Source organism: Leptidea sinapis, chromosome 10 (assembly GCF_905404315.1).
Source record: "Leptidea sinapis chromosome 10, ilLepSina1.1, whole genome shotgun sequence".
Classification (NCBI taxonomy): Eukaryota; Metazoa; Arthropoda; class Insecta; order Lepidoptera; family Pieridae; genus Leptidea; species Leptidea sinapis.
Genome location: NC_066274.1, coordinates 6,111,776 through 6,128,386, shown reverse-complemented (window position 1 = coordinate 6,128,386; position 16,611 = coordinate 6,111,776). Strand labels below are relative to the sequence as shown.

General features: G+C 36.4%; 1 protein-coding gene across 1 annotated transcript in view; it reads right to left on the bottom strand.

The window, feature by feature from the left end:
• LOC126966405 (uncharacterized) overlaps positions 1-11,489 on the bottom strand; it is a 29,677-nt gene extending 18,188 nt beyond the window's left edge. The window contains exons 1-2 of the mRNA XM_050810415.1: positions 10,696-11,489; positions 8,082-8,213 (exon numbers count right to left, since the gene is read on the bottom strand). Of these exons, the coding sequence (XP_050666372.1) occupies positions 8,082-8,213; positions 10,696-11,258 (695 nt within the window). The 5' untranslated portion in view covers positions 11,259-11,489. The remainder of the gene's footprint in view (positions 1-8,081; positions 8,214-10,695) is intronic.
• Positions 11,490-16,611: the final 5,122 nt, after the last annotated feature.

Genomic DNA, 16,611 nt, shown 5'->3' with positions numbered 1-16,611 from the left:
GACTTTTTATTAGACACTCGACTGATTTTCGCCCTCGCCCGCGGCTCAGGTTACAACTCAAGGGCTCGTTGATAATGAGTAACTTATTTTTAGTTATAAAATAAAATACTTATACGTCTCCTTTCATAAAATGTCTTCAGTTCGGTGTGCCATTTGGCATAGGACTCACGGGCGTGCATTAGTTTTCTAGCAAAGTTGGCATTGTATATCTAACTAGAGATTGCTTACCGTATGTATTTAGAGTAGTGTATTGACATCCAGTCTGAACTAAGTATGTGCTAACAATCATTGTCACTCGTGAGCAAACGTGGAACATTACATTTAGTATCTAGCGTTAGGAAAAATCTTATTAGGTTGTTTAATGTTGGGTTATAAAATAACCGAACCAAAGTAAACCAAATTAACTTAAATACTACTAAATTAACTTATATTTATTAAGGGTGATAACAAGGTGTCCACTGCCTATTTGATATGCTCAACCCTGATAGGACTCCTCCTTCTCTATTGAGTTATATCCCCTTGTCGAATGTGGCCCCAGTCAGACGTATAATATATACTTTCCATCACATCTTTGGTCGTGATTGCTTTCTGGTAACTTCAGTTTTATCGTAACCGTAACTCTTTTGCTCCATTTGTTTGTTATGCAAAGCAGCATATGCTTAGCCCGAGTCTATTTTTAGTGATCAAAGTTTTGTAATTGTCTCGGTAGTTTTAATTCCATCATACTTAATCCCATATAATCACTACCATATACAAACTCACTGCCACTCTTTTGAATAAAAGAGTGGCAATGAGTTGCTGATTAAAGTTCAACTTTTTTGTAGCGGTAGTAAAATCTTTAACAATCATAAGTCAGTTTGACCTAATTAAATAAGTAAATGATTTTCTTTCTTACAAGCGCGTGGCGAAAGCTCGCTACATCAAAAGCTGCATTCGATGTTTGAAATCAAAATTAATTTTCGACGAATATTGCTCGAAACCCCAAGCCCGTGATCGCTGGATTTCCCCAAGCCTGTGTAGGAAATTGCACTATTTCTTCTGCATATAAACGGTAAGTTGTTTGTCTCCTATTGGATTGCTATGCAAATGACAGTACTGGAGACGTCATATAAACGAGCGATGCAAGTCTCCCTCGGGATATCTTCGACCAGTGCCGGAAAGGACTTGTGTTTTCCGTCGACTTCGAAGGTTGCGGATTGGGGCAAAACGACATTTTCGAACAAATGGAGTTTCTCATCTATAGTCTAGATATACCCCAATATCAGCTCGAACCATTAGACCGCGTGCTACGCAGAGCTGCTCGAATTGTCGAAGGTTCAGTGCACTGTGAACGACTAGATTAGTTTTGCATTCACGTCGTTTCATTGTGTGTCATCTACCGCTGTTGTCATGGTCTGTGGTCCGAAGAGCTTGAATTGATTCCTGCCGCTGAATTCCACTTTCGCACGACATGCTTGTATATCATCACCATCTGGATGTCCAGCGTTCATCTACTGTGTGGTATTCAAGGATTTTGTTTCACGTACAAGCAAACTTTGGAATGAGCTACCTTGCGTGGTATTACCAAAACGTATGGCACTTTTTTAAAAGCCAGCAACGCATTTATAATTCCTCTAGTAATGCAGGAGGAAGTGGCAGGTGGTGATCACTTAAAATCAGGTGACGCACACGAACTTGCCTTCCTCTTCCATTAAAAAAAGTTAAAAAGGTGTACCTAATTAAGACAGTATAATATACTGTTTAAAACGCGACATTCAATACTTTGTTTAGTTAAACTGCCTGCTTACTTTTCTAAGTCATCCCTACTTCGTATATGTCAGCGTATTCAATTACATCCTTAAATACATTATCCTCGACGCTAATTACAGCCGCCGCCTCAACTCTAATTACTAACACAACAACCTAATTACTTCGCTAAGCTCAGATTGAAGAAGTATTTAACTAACCATAAGTTATATAATTAACTGTCCATGTACCAATATGTTTTCGGTTTTTTAATTCATATGTACGTTCATGCGACACTTTATATCGTCCGCTCGTTTGTCCTCCTCTTTCATAAAAAAGGTAAAAGTTAAACGTAAGTAATTTTGTATGTACAACAAATATCTCCATAGGGAGTATTTAATAGAATAAACATAGCATGGAAAAAATACTGGAACATAAAATAAATTATTTTTTAATTGCCAATTTTCAAGAAAAGTTTTTAATACATACATTTCACCCAGCTTGGCCTACGGCTGTCAAACGTAGAGCCTCACCAAATAAACATTTAGAAACTTGTCAGCATAAAATTCTTTTTTTTTATGAAAATAAGGGACGACACGAGCTTTCACCTGATGGAAATTGATACGCCTTGCCCATTACAATGCAATGCCACTCAGGATTTTTGGTAAACCCAAAAATTCTGAGCGGCACTACAATTGCGCTCGTCACCTTGAGACATAAGATTTAAGTCTCATTTGCCCATTAATTTCACTAGCTACGGCGCCCTTCAGACCGAAACACAGTAATGTTTACACATTACTGCTTCATGGTAGAAATAGGTATCGTTGTGGTACCCATAAACTAGCCGGCATCCTGTGCAAAGGAGGCCTCAACTGGTAAATGTAACATGGAGAGAAGTATGCTCAATATAAAAATACAGGACAGAATACGACCTCAATCCATACGAGAACAAACAAAAATTTTGGAATCGGTGTCCTTCCGCTGCAACCCGCTCTCGCCTCCTCACGACTCAAGCACATCTCACTTATAACTATGTATGTTGTAACAAACCTATCTTGGATGACACCGACTCCAAAAATTACAATAATCGTAACTAGAATTAGATTAATTAATTAGATTGTATAAAAATACGCAATTATTTTTATACTTTTTAGTGCACATTATATCTATTGTTTTGGAATAGTGTTTTTGAAGGCGGTTGTTTTATTGTTATTTTTTTTGTTTTATGATTTTTAGTGAATTTTAAGTACACTAACTAACAATTTGTCTAAATATTTGTAAAAATATTAAATATTTCAATGCAGCAATGAATGTAAGTGCTTTGTAATTTGATTACAGACAGTGTTCTGTTACTTTGTAATGGATTCCGTAATCAGAACCTAACCAAACTCTCACCTTACGAATACGAATCATCGAAATCGGATAGCGCGATATTCAGTTATTCGTAAATTTATCATCCACTTTGCTATACGTATGTATAGCAAAATTTAAGACTTTTATGGTTTTCTCATGGATTCCATTGTCAGATCTGGACCACTCGGAAAGCACCAGCTTTCAAATAAAAAAAGAATTATCAAAATCGGTTCACCCAGTCGAAAGTTTTGAGGTAACAAACATAACAAAAGAATACCGACGAATTGAGAACCTCCTCCTTTTTTGAAGTCGGTTAAAAATAATTGATATGAAATATTATATCTAATGGAAATGGACAGGCCACATGATCAGGAACAAAAAAGACAAATGGTCAAAAAATATTACAGAATGGTATCCGAGACAACATAAAAGCAAAAAAGGCAAACCACGTCTTTCACGTCACGTCGAAAAATGACATGAAAAAAGTAGCAGGTGCAACCTAGTCGAGAAAAGCGAGAGACCGCTCACTATGGAAAAGTTTGGGGGAGGCCTATGCTGAAAGGCAAGACATCCAATAATTACCGGTACAAATGAAAATAGAATATAAATATAGGTTAGATTAGATCAGTTAGGTAAGGAATCATTGTACATAATTAAGGATTGTAAATAAAGGCTATTATTATTATTATTTTGTATGTGATAATCTTAGATTAAGGGTTGGTCTCCGCTGTACTTAGTCGTAGGCGTAGTTAGGCGTAACCGCAAAGGGCAACTTATACTACGCCCAAGTGGTCGTACTCGCGCCAGTCTCGATCAAGGAGTGACGTTGACGTGCCACATATTCTGTTAAAGTTTGCTAATTATTGAAACTAAAATGAAGTAGTAAAACTTTGTAAAAATAGAACTATAAGAAATAAGAAAGACGCTGGTATCATTTATAATCAGTAAGTATTTTCTATTTTATTGATTTCTATGTAAAATAACACGAAACGTATGTTACAAAATTTGAAAGATGCCATTGAGTGTCAAGATGCCACGCACACAAGCATCTAATAGTTGCCAAAATAAAAAAGCTATTGTTCTTAGGTTGTGTGGTATCTAGTTGTGGCGCAGCGGAGACCAATCATTAATCTAAGCTCGTGATATTAAAAACAGTGGCTATCGGCAATCGTTAATGACAGCTCATTTGCAATAACCTACTTTCCATACTTGTATCACAATATCTATTTCACTGAAGAAAAAATGTTAAAACTGTAGACAAATAGAACAAGAAAAATAAGCTCTACAATGGCTATCTCCCGCGTTAGTCATAATTTTTGTGTCTTGGAGTATAAGATACATTTTTATGAAAAGTAAGTGAAGATTTTCCGTAGGAGAACCTAAGTAACCGACGTAGCCCGAATGATTGTGAAAATTTATACGTCTAGATTAACTATGACAGCTGTGAAAACGTCGAAAAAAATGACTTTTATAACTAACCTCTGTTCAGAGCAATTCACGCAAACTTACGCAAAGTGTCATACAAATCGCGAGTGTAGCTTGTCACGCACACTACACTAATATTACGGGCCTATTTTTATCGGTTGTCTAACAGAAAGAGACTCTATTAGACGTATAAATTATCTAAAAGACTGTCTTAGGTTAACAGTCTAATTTTGTCCATCTTCAGCTGAGACATGGACACTAAAGAAGGCCGACAGAGATCTGATTGATGCCTTCGAGATGTGGTGGTGGAGGAAGATGCTTCAAATCCGTTGGACAACATTCCGCACCAACCAATCTATCCTTCACACTATAGTTGTAAAAACCAGACTCTCGTCCATCTGCCTCCGTAGAATCTTAGAGTTCTTTGGACATATGGCCAGAAAAGATGGCCACAACCTCGAACAACTTATGGTTACTGGGACGGTAGACGGACGACGCCCCAGAGGTCGCAGCCCTATAAAGATAGTCTGACCAAATTCGCACATCTCTGGATACCGGACTTCATGGCGCACTACACTTAGCCAAAGACAGACACAGATGACGAACTATTGTCAAAAAGTTGAATCCTTAGAGAAATCACGATCCTCAGCAATGAGGAATACGGCGCAAGGAGAAGGAGGAGTCTTAGATGATTATAAAATATACATTGGACTTTCAGCAAGACTCGACTACACCCGGTCAGAGTTCAGTCAAGATTTCGGATTTCTTAAGAGTCGAAAATCAACGGGTCTATACCATATCTAACCCCGATGACCAACAAATTATGGTCAATTTTAGAAGGCATAAACTCCAACTTCGAACTTAAGTTATCTCTAAAACATGTTTTAGACTTTACTTATGTAAAACATAGCAGAGTGTGATAAAACGCGAACATGAATTTTGCATTGCCTTTGCCAAACCTCAGTATAATTTCAGCTGTCAAATGACTATAAAAACGAAATCAAAGATGACAAGCTTAGACTCAGCTAAGCTTTACTTCAGAAATGTCTGGGCAAAGTCTGAATACGATCTATAGATCTCAACCATAAAGTTGTTGAAACACTCAAAACTCATAACATTTGGATTTATTATGACACGAAGGGACGAGACAAGCAGAACGTACGCACTGCCCATTACAATACAGTGCTCAGGATTCTTGAAATATCCAAAAATTCTGAGCAGCACTACAATTGCGCTCGTCACCTGGAGGCATAAGTTGTCAAGTCTCATTTACCCAGTATTTTCCTAGCAACGGCGCCCTTCAGACCGAAGCAAAATAATGATTACACATCATTGCTACACAGCAGAATTAGGCACTGATGTGGGTACCCATAATCTAGCCGGCATCATGTGTAAAAAGCCCTCCCACTTGTAAGCATTTGAATAATTATAGAATTCTGCAAATTAACGCCAAATCCAATAAATTTTCTTTCAACACTGCCACTTGTATCTGTGTATACTTACTACGTTATTATATCATTCTAACTTTATCAAAGTTAAGTTATGTCTCTTCTTACTTTACTGGCGCAAATTGGAGTTTTCAAGTCACTGACATAACGCTCTGATTTAGCTCAAGGTTTAATTCGAGTTAGCGAGATTTTAAGTTGACTTAACTATGCCTTAACTTAGATGCAGATTTAAATTAGTCTTGGTAAACTCTCCAATTTAGTTAACTTTATTATAGGGAAAAGGTGGTAATATCAAATGTTTGGTATTTCTAATTAAGAATTACCGAGTTAATCGTTTGACCGAGTGGAAATGATGAAGTGGCAGTGGCTAGGACACATAGTCCGGAAACATGGCATGGGGCAAAACGGTCCCGGAATGGGTTCTGTGGGGCGCAAAGAGACTTGAATCAGACCATATGCGACAGTAGTATGACGGCAAGAAAACTGAAGGGATGAACTGATGGAAGTAGCCCAAGACCATCTTAAATGACACAATCTGAAGGAAGCGTGCAATTAACTGCTTAAGAATGGCTGAGACAGAACAGAATGATAATTTACAAAGAGCCATATTGTTAAATACAAAGTCAAAGCCAAATACAATTTATTCAATTAGGCTTAATGTAAGCGCTGTCGAATCATCACTACAAACATTTCTTTTAAATTACTGAATTTACCTTAAGTTTGTAAAAAAATGAGCGAGTTCGAAAATAAAAACTCAACGACCACTCTTTTCAACCAAATAGAGTATTTTACAATGGCTGTAATATTGGTACATAAGAAATTAACGGATGCATCAACCCTTAGAGCTTAATTCATTGTTTGTGGTCGTGATGGTCGTGATTACTGTTATAATTAGTAATTGCATCCAACAAATACAATGATTTATTAACTGTAAAAGGTCGACACCTTGTCGACACGTCAACAAGCAGCACCCGTTCACGAGTTGACGCATGGACCACACAAGACCATTACGTATAATAACTAATTGAATATTTAACAGTATTAATATAATACCGATGACTCCTTATACCCATATTCACAAACAATTCAGTCAATATCAGATTCTGGATGCTCATTGGTCAGTTAATGATTACGACAAACTGTGATTGGTCAGGTAGCAATAATCACGACAAATTTTAAACCATTTTGTGTTGTTCTCCTCGCATTGCATTTACTTTGAAATCATGCACCAACATAGATTAAAATGATATGATTGAATTCAGGATAAACCTTTTTACATTGATGTATGTAAATAAAGACGGAATTTTAAATATTACCACCAAATAATTTCTGGAAAAGTGACCGTTATCAGGTGATCTTTTAGGTAATACAAATTAACCACAAACTTATGAGTAAGGTTAAATCTGATAGTGACATTCAAAAGCAACATTGAAAGTGTTTCAATGATTTACGAAATGGGGCGACAAAAATTATTTTATAAGTTGCATCACGTTTATTTTTTTTTATCACTTTATTTTAGGAAGGACACCAACTATATATTTATATGAAATCGTAAAGCGAAGTTCTATTTAAACACAAAATTTGGTATAAATTGCTGGAACCGTTTCTAATATTATACTTTGATATAAATTTTAATTGTATTCCAAAAACCTAACAAGAACTTACAACTAAACACTTCGACGTTTCATTTGAACCGAAGCTGCCAAAGCACAGATAAGAAACAAACAGTAAGAAAGTTATTTTCCTGTCTTAATAAAAATAAAATATATACTTAACTTTTCGGAAAACAACATTATTTTACCTAAAATAAGACGATATGAATCGGTAATGTATATAACTTCGCTTCGGTCCATTCCTAGCTTATTTACAAATAAATATATTATTAGTTTTAAGATAAATTGGGTTTATAATTGGAATCTAATTTACTTCAGTGAAACTAAACTAAAACTAAATATTACGGATTTAAATACTGTCTCAAGTCTTGTGAATCTTAGCCCCCCTAAAACATTTTTTGGTAATGCATATGGATCTCGAGTAATAAATTTTTTTTCCAAAGAACCAATCTAAAAAGTAATTTAATAATTGAGACAGGATACTATTTAAGTCTAATTAATTCATCTAGATACGTACCTAGGATACATTCCGGGATAGTTAGGACTTTGCAAGCGACATGGTTTCCGATGACATTCCTCATAAGTCCGAGTACAATAGGTACCAGGCGAGACAGATCCCCGCTCCAGAGGTGCCTCCAGTGCGCCGAATCTGGAAAATTCTCTCATTAGTGGGTCTTGCACGGGGCTGTAACACCAGTGACAGGTTCAAATCAAATAAAAACTATTTTACTTCGTAGGTAAATTGTATTACACTTGAAATATGTAAATTTTTCATATAGCTCGCTCGGAATACAGATTTTCTTAGAGAAGAACGAGCAAGAAACTCTGAGGTTGCTCTTTTCAAAACAGAAATGGTGTTACAGGTTCTTATTTTGAATTAAATTAACAAATTATTTGAATAACAATATATGCAAAGTGATGCAACAAAATACTCAAACGTCAATTACTAAATGCCTTACTTAAATACCTTAGTAAGTCAAATAAATGTAAATTAATAAGAGTGCTTACTTAAAGTACAGTGCAGTAGACGCATCAATCCACACATACCGTAAATAAAATAATGGCATTATGCGAGCATTTTTTAGTTATTATATAAAAAAATATATCTATAATGACTTTTATTTAAAAAAAATAAAGAAGGTTTATGTCTACCGTTTTCGGCTTCACGCCAGTAGTGTGCGAGTATGATTTAAAATGTGTCCTATCTAGTGACAATACTGGATTACTGTGACTTAACATTTATGATGATAGTTATATCGGTAGTAAAAAAAATCCAATAGTCAATCGTGGATTACGTATTGAGAATCAGACGTCTTCTAAAACACAGATCTCAAGTTTCAAAAGGCATGTAAGGCATATATTTTCCCAAAATTGATTCCTTTAGAATTATTTCTGATGTCACTTCTAACACTACCACATCTTCGGAAACAAATGACGCACTGAGAGAGAAAAAGCGGCGCGAAAAACTCTCCCTGCATTATTTTTTACGCTCTTTTTAATAAAATATACAATACTTTTTGTTTATTTCAAAGGAACCAGCGCATTTACGGTCAGAATTTTGGATACTCAAGAATTCTGAGCGTTGAACTACTTTATCTCCATTTAATTCGCCTCTCATTCACTGATTTTATGCTCTCATGTAAGTGACGACTGTCTTAATGAGAAATAAAGTTCTTTAAACCGATCTCCTAAGAAGCAGGGCACAGCAGTATCACACACACACACACAAACAAAGTGTTCATTCACTCACCACCACCACCAGTGTAAGACAGAACTGTTATGCACACTAAGCTAATAAACCTGGTTTGTTGTCATAAACATATACATTATCTAAGGTCAAATCACTAAACTTCTGAAATATTTAACTCGTCTTAGTTACTTTAATCATAAAACTTCTACAAATGCAAGGGTACGCTCATATTTGAATACATCAAGGTCGTTGTAGAGTCATCAGACATCACAATTTGCAAGACCGGTATTTTTTTATGAGGAATATTGTACTTTTATAACTATTGGGTATTTGTGACATAACTAAAGTTGTTCTTGAGAAACAGGTTAATATACAAATTTAATTGGACCTAAATTTATGGACGATGCCCGCACATTAACGGCAAATTGACTTGTGATGTCGCTCTTTAATAAAATAAATCTAAACAAAAAAAGCGACATCTCAAGTTAATTTCTCAATATTCAATTGTTGGGGTTGAGCAGGTTATAACTGTAAAGTAAATCCTTTGCAGCAGATGCCAGCTAGATAATGGGCACCACAACGGCGCCTATTTATGCCGTGAAGCAGTAATGTGTAAGCATTACTGTGTTTCGATTTGAAGAGCGCCCTAGCTAGTGAAATTATTGGGCAAATGAGATATGACATCTTATGTCAAAAAAAAGTAAAATAACAGGATGCGTGTGTTACAAAATTTGATATTGAGAGATGCTATTGAGTGTCAAGGTGCCACGCACTCAAGGATCTAATAAAAAATCTATTGTTCTTAGATAGTTCGGTATCTAGTTGGAGCGCTGCGGAAATCAATCCTTAGATATACAATTAGAAAATATAATTTTGTCCAATCTTGGCATCAAACATTACCGTTAAAATTTGAAAACTCACACTCAAAGCTAATTCTTTACTTTAACATGACATTGGCTAAATTGTGGTGTATCTTCCACAGAAGTAACAGAAGGAAGAAGAATAGAATAGAATACTATAATATGATCATATACAACTACTTCGTTACTGACTATTATATGTCTAAACTGGTTAGTTATACGGATATCATATTATGTATATTTTGAGATATTAACTATGTTAGGATGAAGGCTCATTCACACATGCGATAGCCTATTTTAAATTGTTTTTTGACACCAGAATAAAAAAAAGGAAATAATGAATTCCCGTTGTTAATTTACAAATCTAAGTTAATAAAATCTAAATGCAATAAGGCGATAACTTTCGCAGAGCTAAGGGATCATTTATACTGGTGAAAGTTTCAGATAAGTTCGCGAGCAGTATGAATAGGTTTCTTTTTTGCACGAACTATCTCTGTGATAAGGAATCTGAAACTGAGGTGTGTGAATAAGTTATCGGTGTGTCAATGAGCCCGTTGTAAAAAATGTAAAGGTAAGATTACCTCACGATAGCATCCCTTTGCGCCAAAAACTTATAACGCAGTCGGAAGCCGAACGGTTCTCCGAGACGAGTGCGGAATAGCTTCACTGAAACCGTAACTGTAGCTGTTTCGCTGTAGTACAGAGCTACGCCCTCTGCGGTACCGCACCATGAACCGCCGGTAAAAGGTCGACCGAGCTCCGAGACTTGCATGTAGCCGTCCGGGCACGCGTCAAGCGCGCCTGTCTGGTACCGCCCTACTCGGAACTCGTCGAAGGCTAGTTGGACCAGATCGCCGTGTCCGCTTCCGCCCGCTGTGAAGGTGAGATGGCAGAGGAATGGTGCTCGGGGGGTTCCGCGGACGGCCACGCCGTAAGCGACGCCGGTTATGCCGTAGTAAGTGCGGTTGCAGACGGTGCAGTGGGGAGGTTCATCGCTGCCATCCAAGCATTGCATCTCTCCGTCGCAGTAGGCGTCGAGCCGCACGCAGTCGCCGCTGCGGCACGCGTACTCCGCCACGCCGCAGCCTCCGGCCGCACTCCTCACCCACGCACCCATCACCATCGCCGCCACCAACACCGACATCGCGCTTTTCGAATATCACCTCGTGACGTCACTGCCCGTCCCAACGCAACACACTCTCGACCCACTCCTACTTCTCCGATACACCATATTCAGATTCCGCCGCTACTTCTGTACACATCAGCACTGCACTGAAACTAAATGTATTTCACTTGACATTTTAGCACGCTCGACCATAGAGATGAGAGCACGTAGATGGACCAGGATTTGGGAGATCGTTCGCGCGTGACGTAACTCCGCGGCACACTGCAGCAAAGGCGCGACAGCGAGGCGCGGGAGGGGGGAGGCTACAGGGCCACAGGGGAGGACATGCGCAGTCAGGGCTCGACCTCAGACGTCTTACAGCTCTCACAGCTCAGACCCTGGCTCGAGGCTTCTCAGACGCCAGGCGCCTAATAAACCTCCATGTCTGGTTTTCATACTTTGAACCATCCATGGGTTTAATTTATTTTGTGGAATTCTAAAATAGCAGTTGCAGGGAACTTAATGGTGAGTTATCAGCGCTCCCATGCACTTTTGTAAATAACAGGGTATTAATTCAATTCAACTGTAGTAACCTCATGGTGAGTCCTACTACTTACATGAAATACTTTTGAAAGGATTTAAACCAATAAGACCCACAAGCCCAGTGGTTAGCGACCCTCAGCTAGAGGTTTCGCGTTCGAATTCAATTTGGTGGAAACATTTATATGTTTAATATGGATATTTATTTCAGAGTCATGGATATATATGTATTAATACATGCTTAAGTTTTAAATATATCGTTTTCTTGGAAAAATAGTAAAGACTGTGCCTAGTTTTGGGACAAGATATTTTGTGTGGCAGTGTCAATATTATTTTAGCATCTAGCAATTGTAATGAAATGGCACCAAGTCCAATATGTCTTACTAAACATTTATTTTTTACTTTTAATTACTTTGTTTTAAAATATATTAATGTTTGAACGGTTTGTCGGTATTTTGCAAGCCTTTGAATTATAATCAAAGTTAGTAAATACTTTTATCGCAGTACAGACAAGCAGGCAAGTTGGCAAGAACACAACATTGTAAAGGACATAATCCACGTAAGTTACGTGTAAAATTTCGATTGTTGATAACAAAGAGTGAATTTTCCTTGTTAATTTTCATAGAAAATACTTTCTAAATTAAATAACCGCGGTTTTAGGAATAATATTGGAAAATATTACGTAAAGGGCTACTATTTATGGCGGTATTTTTTTCAATGGGAAAATATTTAATTTAGTAATAAAATATTTTATAAAAATAAAATTATAACTATAGGCTATTTTTATTTAATCTGATAATAGTAATGCTGAAATAGATTTTTGAAGGTAGTTTTCGAAGAGTAGAAGAAATTACTCTGAAATTGCAAAACGCCTGTTTTACACTGTGCCTGTTTCAAATTTAAACTGGAATGTTGTGCAATAAATTTTCATAGTTTTAGGAGTAGCCAATATGGCAGAGAAAGCTTGGGCGGTTGAATGTTATTGACTGATACCATTCATGATATGGTGTACCGCAGTGCTCGCGGTTAACTGTGGCTTCCATGGTTCAGCCGGCTGCCAAACCAGGCTCACCAAGGGAATAAACTGCATCCAGATAGAAACTTGAATTATGCAATATATATGGACTATGATTTTTTTTAGTAAAACTTCTTTAGGCGCCCCAGTAATTCAGATTTTTTAAGTAAAGCCCAGTACTTTCGTCAGAAAAAAACTTTATCACTCGAAACAATTTTTAACCACTATAATTTAATATTTAAAAAAAATGTTTCGAATTGATTAGTAATATTTTTGAAAAAATCTCCTACTATATATAGATTATTTTGTTTATTTATTACTACTAATTAAAAATAATGATTTAATGTTTTCAGAATTTTTCTGACGTTTGCGATCTTCGTTAAATTTTTTTTTTTTTTCATTCTTCATCCATTCAAATTCAAATTCAAATATTTTTATTCAAAATAGGATTTAAAATCACTTATTGAACGTCAAAATCTACCACCCATTCAAAAGAGACTGCCTCAGACATGAGAAGAATGGGCGCAAGAAACTCAGCGGGCTTTTTTTTTTAATATAAAATATGGATTACAATGTAATATCGTACAATAAACATTTATAATTAAGGAGCCTGAGGGTGGTCGCTTTATTCCCAGTCCGTGGTGTCATTAAGAAAATCGTTTATGCTATAATAACCTTTCCCACACAAACGTTTTTTACGTTAAGTATGTAATGTAGCCTAAAAAAATTAGCCGCAATTACATGTAATGTAAACATGTCATTAATTTTAGTATAATTTATTTTCTGATTTAAGTTGCAACTATATATTTTTTTTTTAATAAATTATACGTCATTTAAATGAAATTATGTAAAGGGTATGAAAAAAATATTGTAGCCAGCTCTCAGTCAGCCGCACAGTAGGGTGCCAGGTCCAAACAGGTATTATTGTTGATAATTTACAGTCATCTGCTTTTTTTTTATTTTAAAAGAAAATTGAAGTTTTGTATTTACTATTTATCATAAGCCATGGTTGCCAGTAAACATGACCGCAAGCAGAGGTTGCCATGATTTCAATAAACGATTCTCGCTCCAGATATGTGCGAGCAAGTGTATGTTTTTTAATCAATTTTACGTAATTTTGAGATTATGCAAGGAATTGAATAAAAAAGTGAATGCCAACTCTTGGTCAGCCGCAAAGTTAGGGTTGCTAGGTGTAAAAAGGTATTTTATTGGAAAGAAACCGGGAAAAACCGTCCGGAACGTAAGAATTTTAATATTTATATATAAATAATTGACAAGTAACAATTATTGACATTTGACACATTTCTTACAAATTACATTGATTGTTTATTTAGAGCATTGGTAACAAGGCCAAACCAAACCAAAATACAATAAACGAATATTTAAATTATATTTTAATAGGTTTATAACTGTAAAATTACCGTGACATAAAAGCAAAACATGTACGTTATGTAAACCTTCTTGATAATATTGAAGAAAAATTTCTTTGAATATTACGTTGCGCGCGCAAAACAACTAAAAATAAAAATTTTCAGAAATTTTGTGACGTTGGCGACATTAATATTTTTTTTTTGGTTTCTTCGTCCATTATTAGGACAGGCAAAGGGTTCAAGCAAATACAGCCGTATTCGTAATATTCAATAATTTATATCACGATTTTTACAATATTGTTCTTTCTACAAACGAAGAGTAGCACGACGAATAAATAATTTTAAGGATTTTTTTTTGTTACGCCAACGAAGTATAACTTCTTGCGTGCATACATAAGTATACACACACTTTTGTTTATTTTAGACAGTGGAATTCAGTGGAAACGGCCCATTTTTTTTGGGTAACTCAGTAAAATTAATATTTTTATAATAAGGAACCTCGTTCCCATCCGGTGTCCACGACACCACATTTTTTTTGTTAATTATTTATGATCACATGTTTTTTTTGTATTTAGTACAAAATTGAAGTTTTATATTTACTATTCAAGTACATATAAGTCATCATTATAAGTCATGCTTGCTCGTTAAAAAAGGCTCGCAAGAAGAGGTTGCCATGTTTTCAATAAACGTACAAAAGTGCCAATAAAGACTTAAGTCTCCGCACACTTTTTCCGCTAACTTTTGTCACGTTGTTTTTGTTCTTATTTGTACAGAGTTTAACGGACTTTATTCTATTATAATTTTAAAGGTAAATAGCACTTCGTAAGATCAAAATAAGGCGAGAAATCGAATAAGGAATATGAAAGTATGTTGTCAAGTGTGATCCCCCGGGTACATAAATCACATTTACAGAATCGAACGTGTTCAAAAGAGACTCATTGAACACCTAACCTTCCGATTTAAGATCTCAAGTTATAGAGAGTGCTACAAAAACAGGCTCGATTACTTTAGGATGTAACCACTGGCATCTCGTAGATCTCTTCAAGATATGAAACTTCTATATAAAGTTTTCAATGGAAAAATAAATGACAATGAAATGTTGAGTAGATTCAATATAAACGTACCTCGGAGACCTCATCGCAACCCATGTCCTTTCTTTAAAACTAATAACGCTCGAACGATTCTTGGACAGGACGCTCCTACAGCCCGTATGTCACGCGTGTACAACGAACGTGTAAAAAACATAGCAACACTGGACATTTGTTGTGAGAGGCTCTCACTTTTTCTGAAAAAATGTAGCGACGCTCTAGCAAATTAATTAGGGATTAACTTTTTATTATATTCAACATTTGTTCTTGTTCAGAAAACAATATTTCTCCAACTATTAGTTATTATATAACTTATTTTTAAGATACTTAAGTAGTTTTTAGTCACCTTAAATACAAATTACAGTCACTGTTATTTTTATGGAATGATGTGTTCTCCTATAATTGGTAGTACATACAAATGTGAAGATATAAGGCTTTACCTATGAAATTGCCATTTTGTATGTAAAAATTTAAACGATTTTTTTTCATGTATTTTTATTTGTATTAATCGAAGTAATCACCCATGCAATCAATGCATCTTTGACAACGCAGTGGCAGTTTATTGATGCCCTTCTTAAGGAAATCAGCTGGACGGGAGGCAACAAATTCTTTAAAGGCATTTTGTACTGCCTCTCGGGTATTTAATTTTTTTCCCGCCAAGAAGTTATCCAAATTCTGGAAAAAGTAGTGGTCTGTAGGCGCAAGGTCTGGTGAGTAAGGCGGATGACGGAGAACTTCCAAGCACATTTCTTGCAACTTGGAGACCGTCTGCTGTGCAGTATGAGGTCACGCGTTGTCGTGTAGGAGCAGCGGAGACGAGCGATTGACCAATGCTGGTTGAAGATGTGCCAGCATCTCCATCATTGTGTTCAGTTCTTCACAGTACACATCTGCAATAATGCTCACCCCGTTTGGGAAGAAGCTGTAATTAATCACACAGGCGCTAGACCACCAAACAGTGGCCATCACTCTTCTAGGGGTAAGTTTTCGTTTAGGTGCTGAACCAGGATCCAACCAACTTGCTGAGCGCTTGCGGTTATCAAACAGAATCCATTTTTCATCGCAGGTAACAATGTGGTTCAAAATTTCTTCATTTGTGTGTCTGTTGAGCAGTGCAAGGCACGTCTCGACGCGTACGCGCTGGCGAACATTGAGTTCGTAGGGCACCCATTTGTCAACCTGTTTTACCTTGCCAATTTGACGCCAATGAACCAATATTGTTTTGACGCTAACGTCGAAAGCTGCTGCAAATTCAGCCGTAGATTGTGTATCATCAGCTTCAACAATCGCCTTTAATTCGTCATTGTCGACCAAAATCTTCGCACGGCCGCGAGGTTCATTTTTCAGGTCGAAATTTCCAGAACGGAAGCGAGAAAACC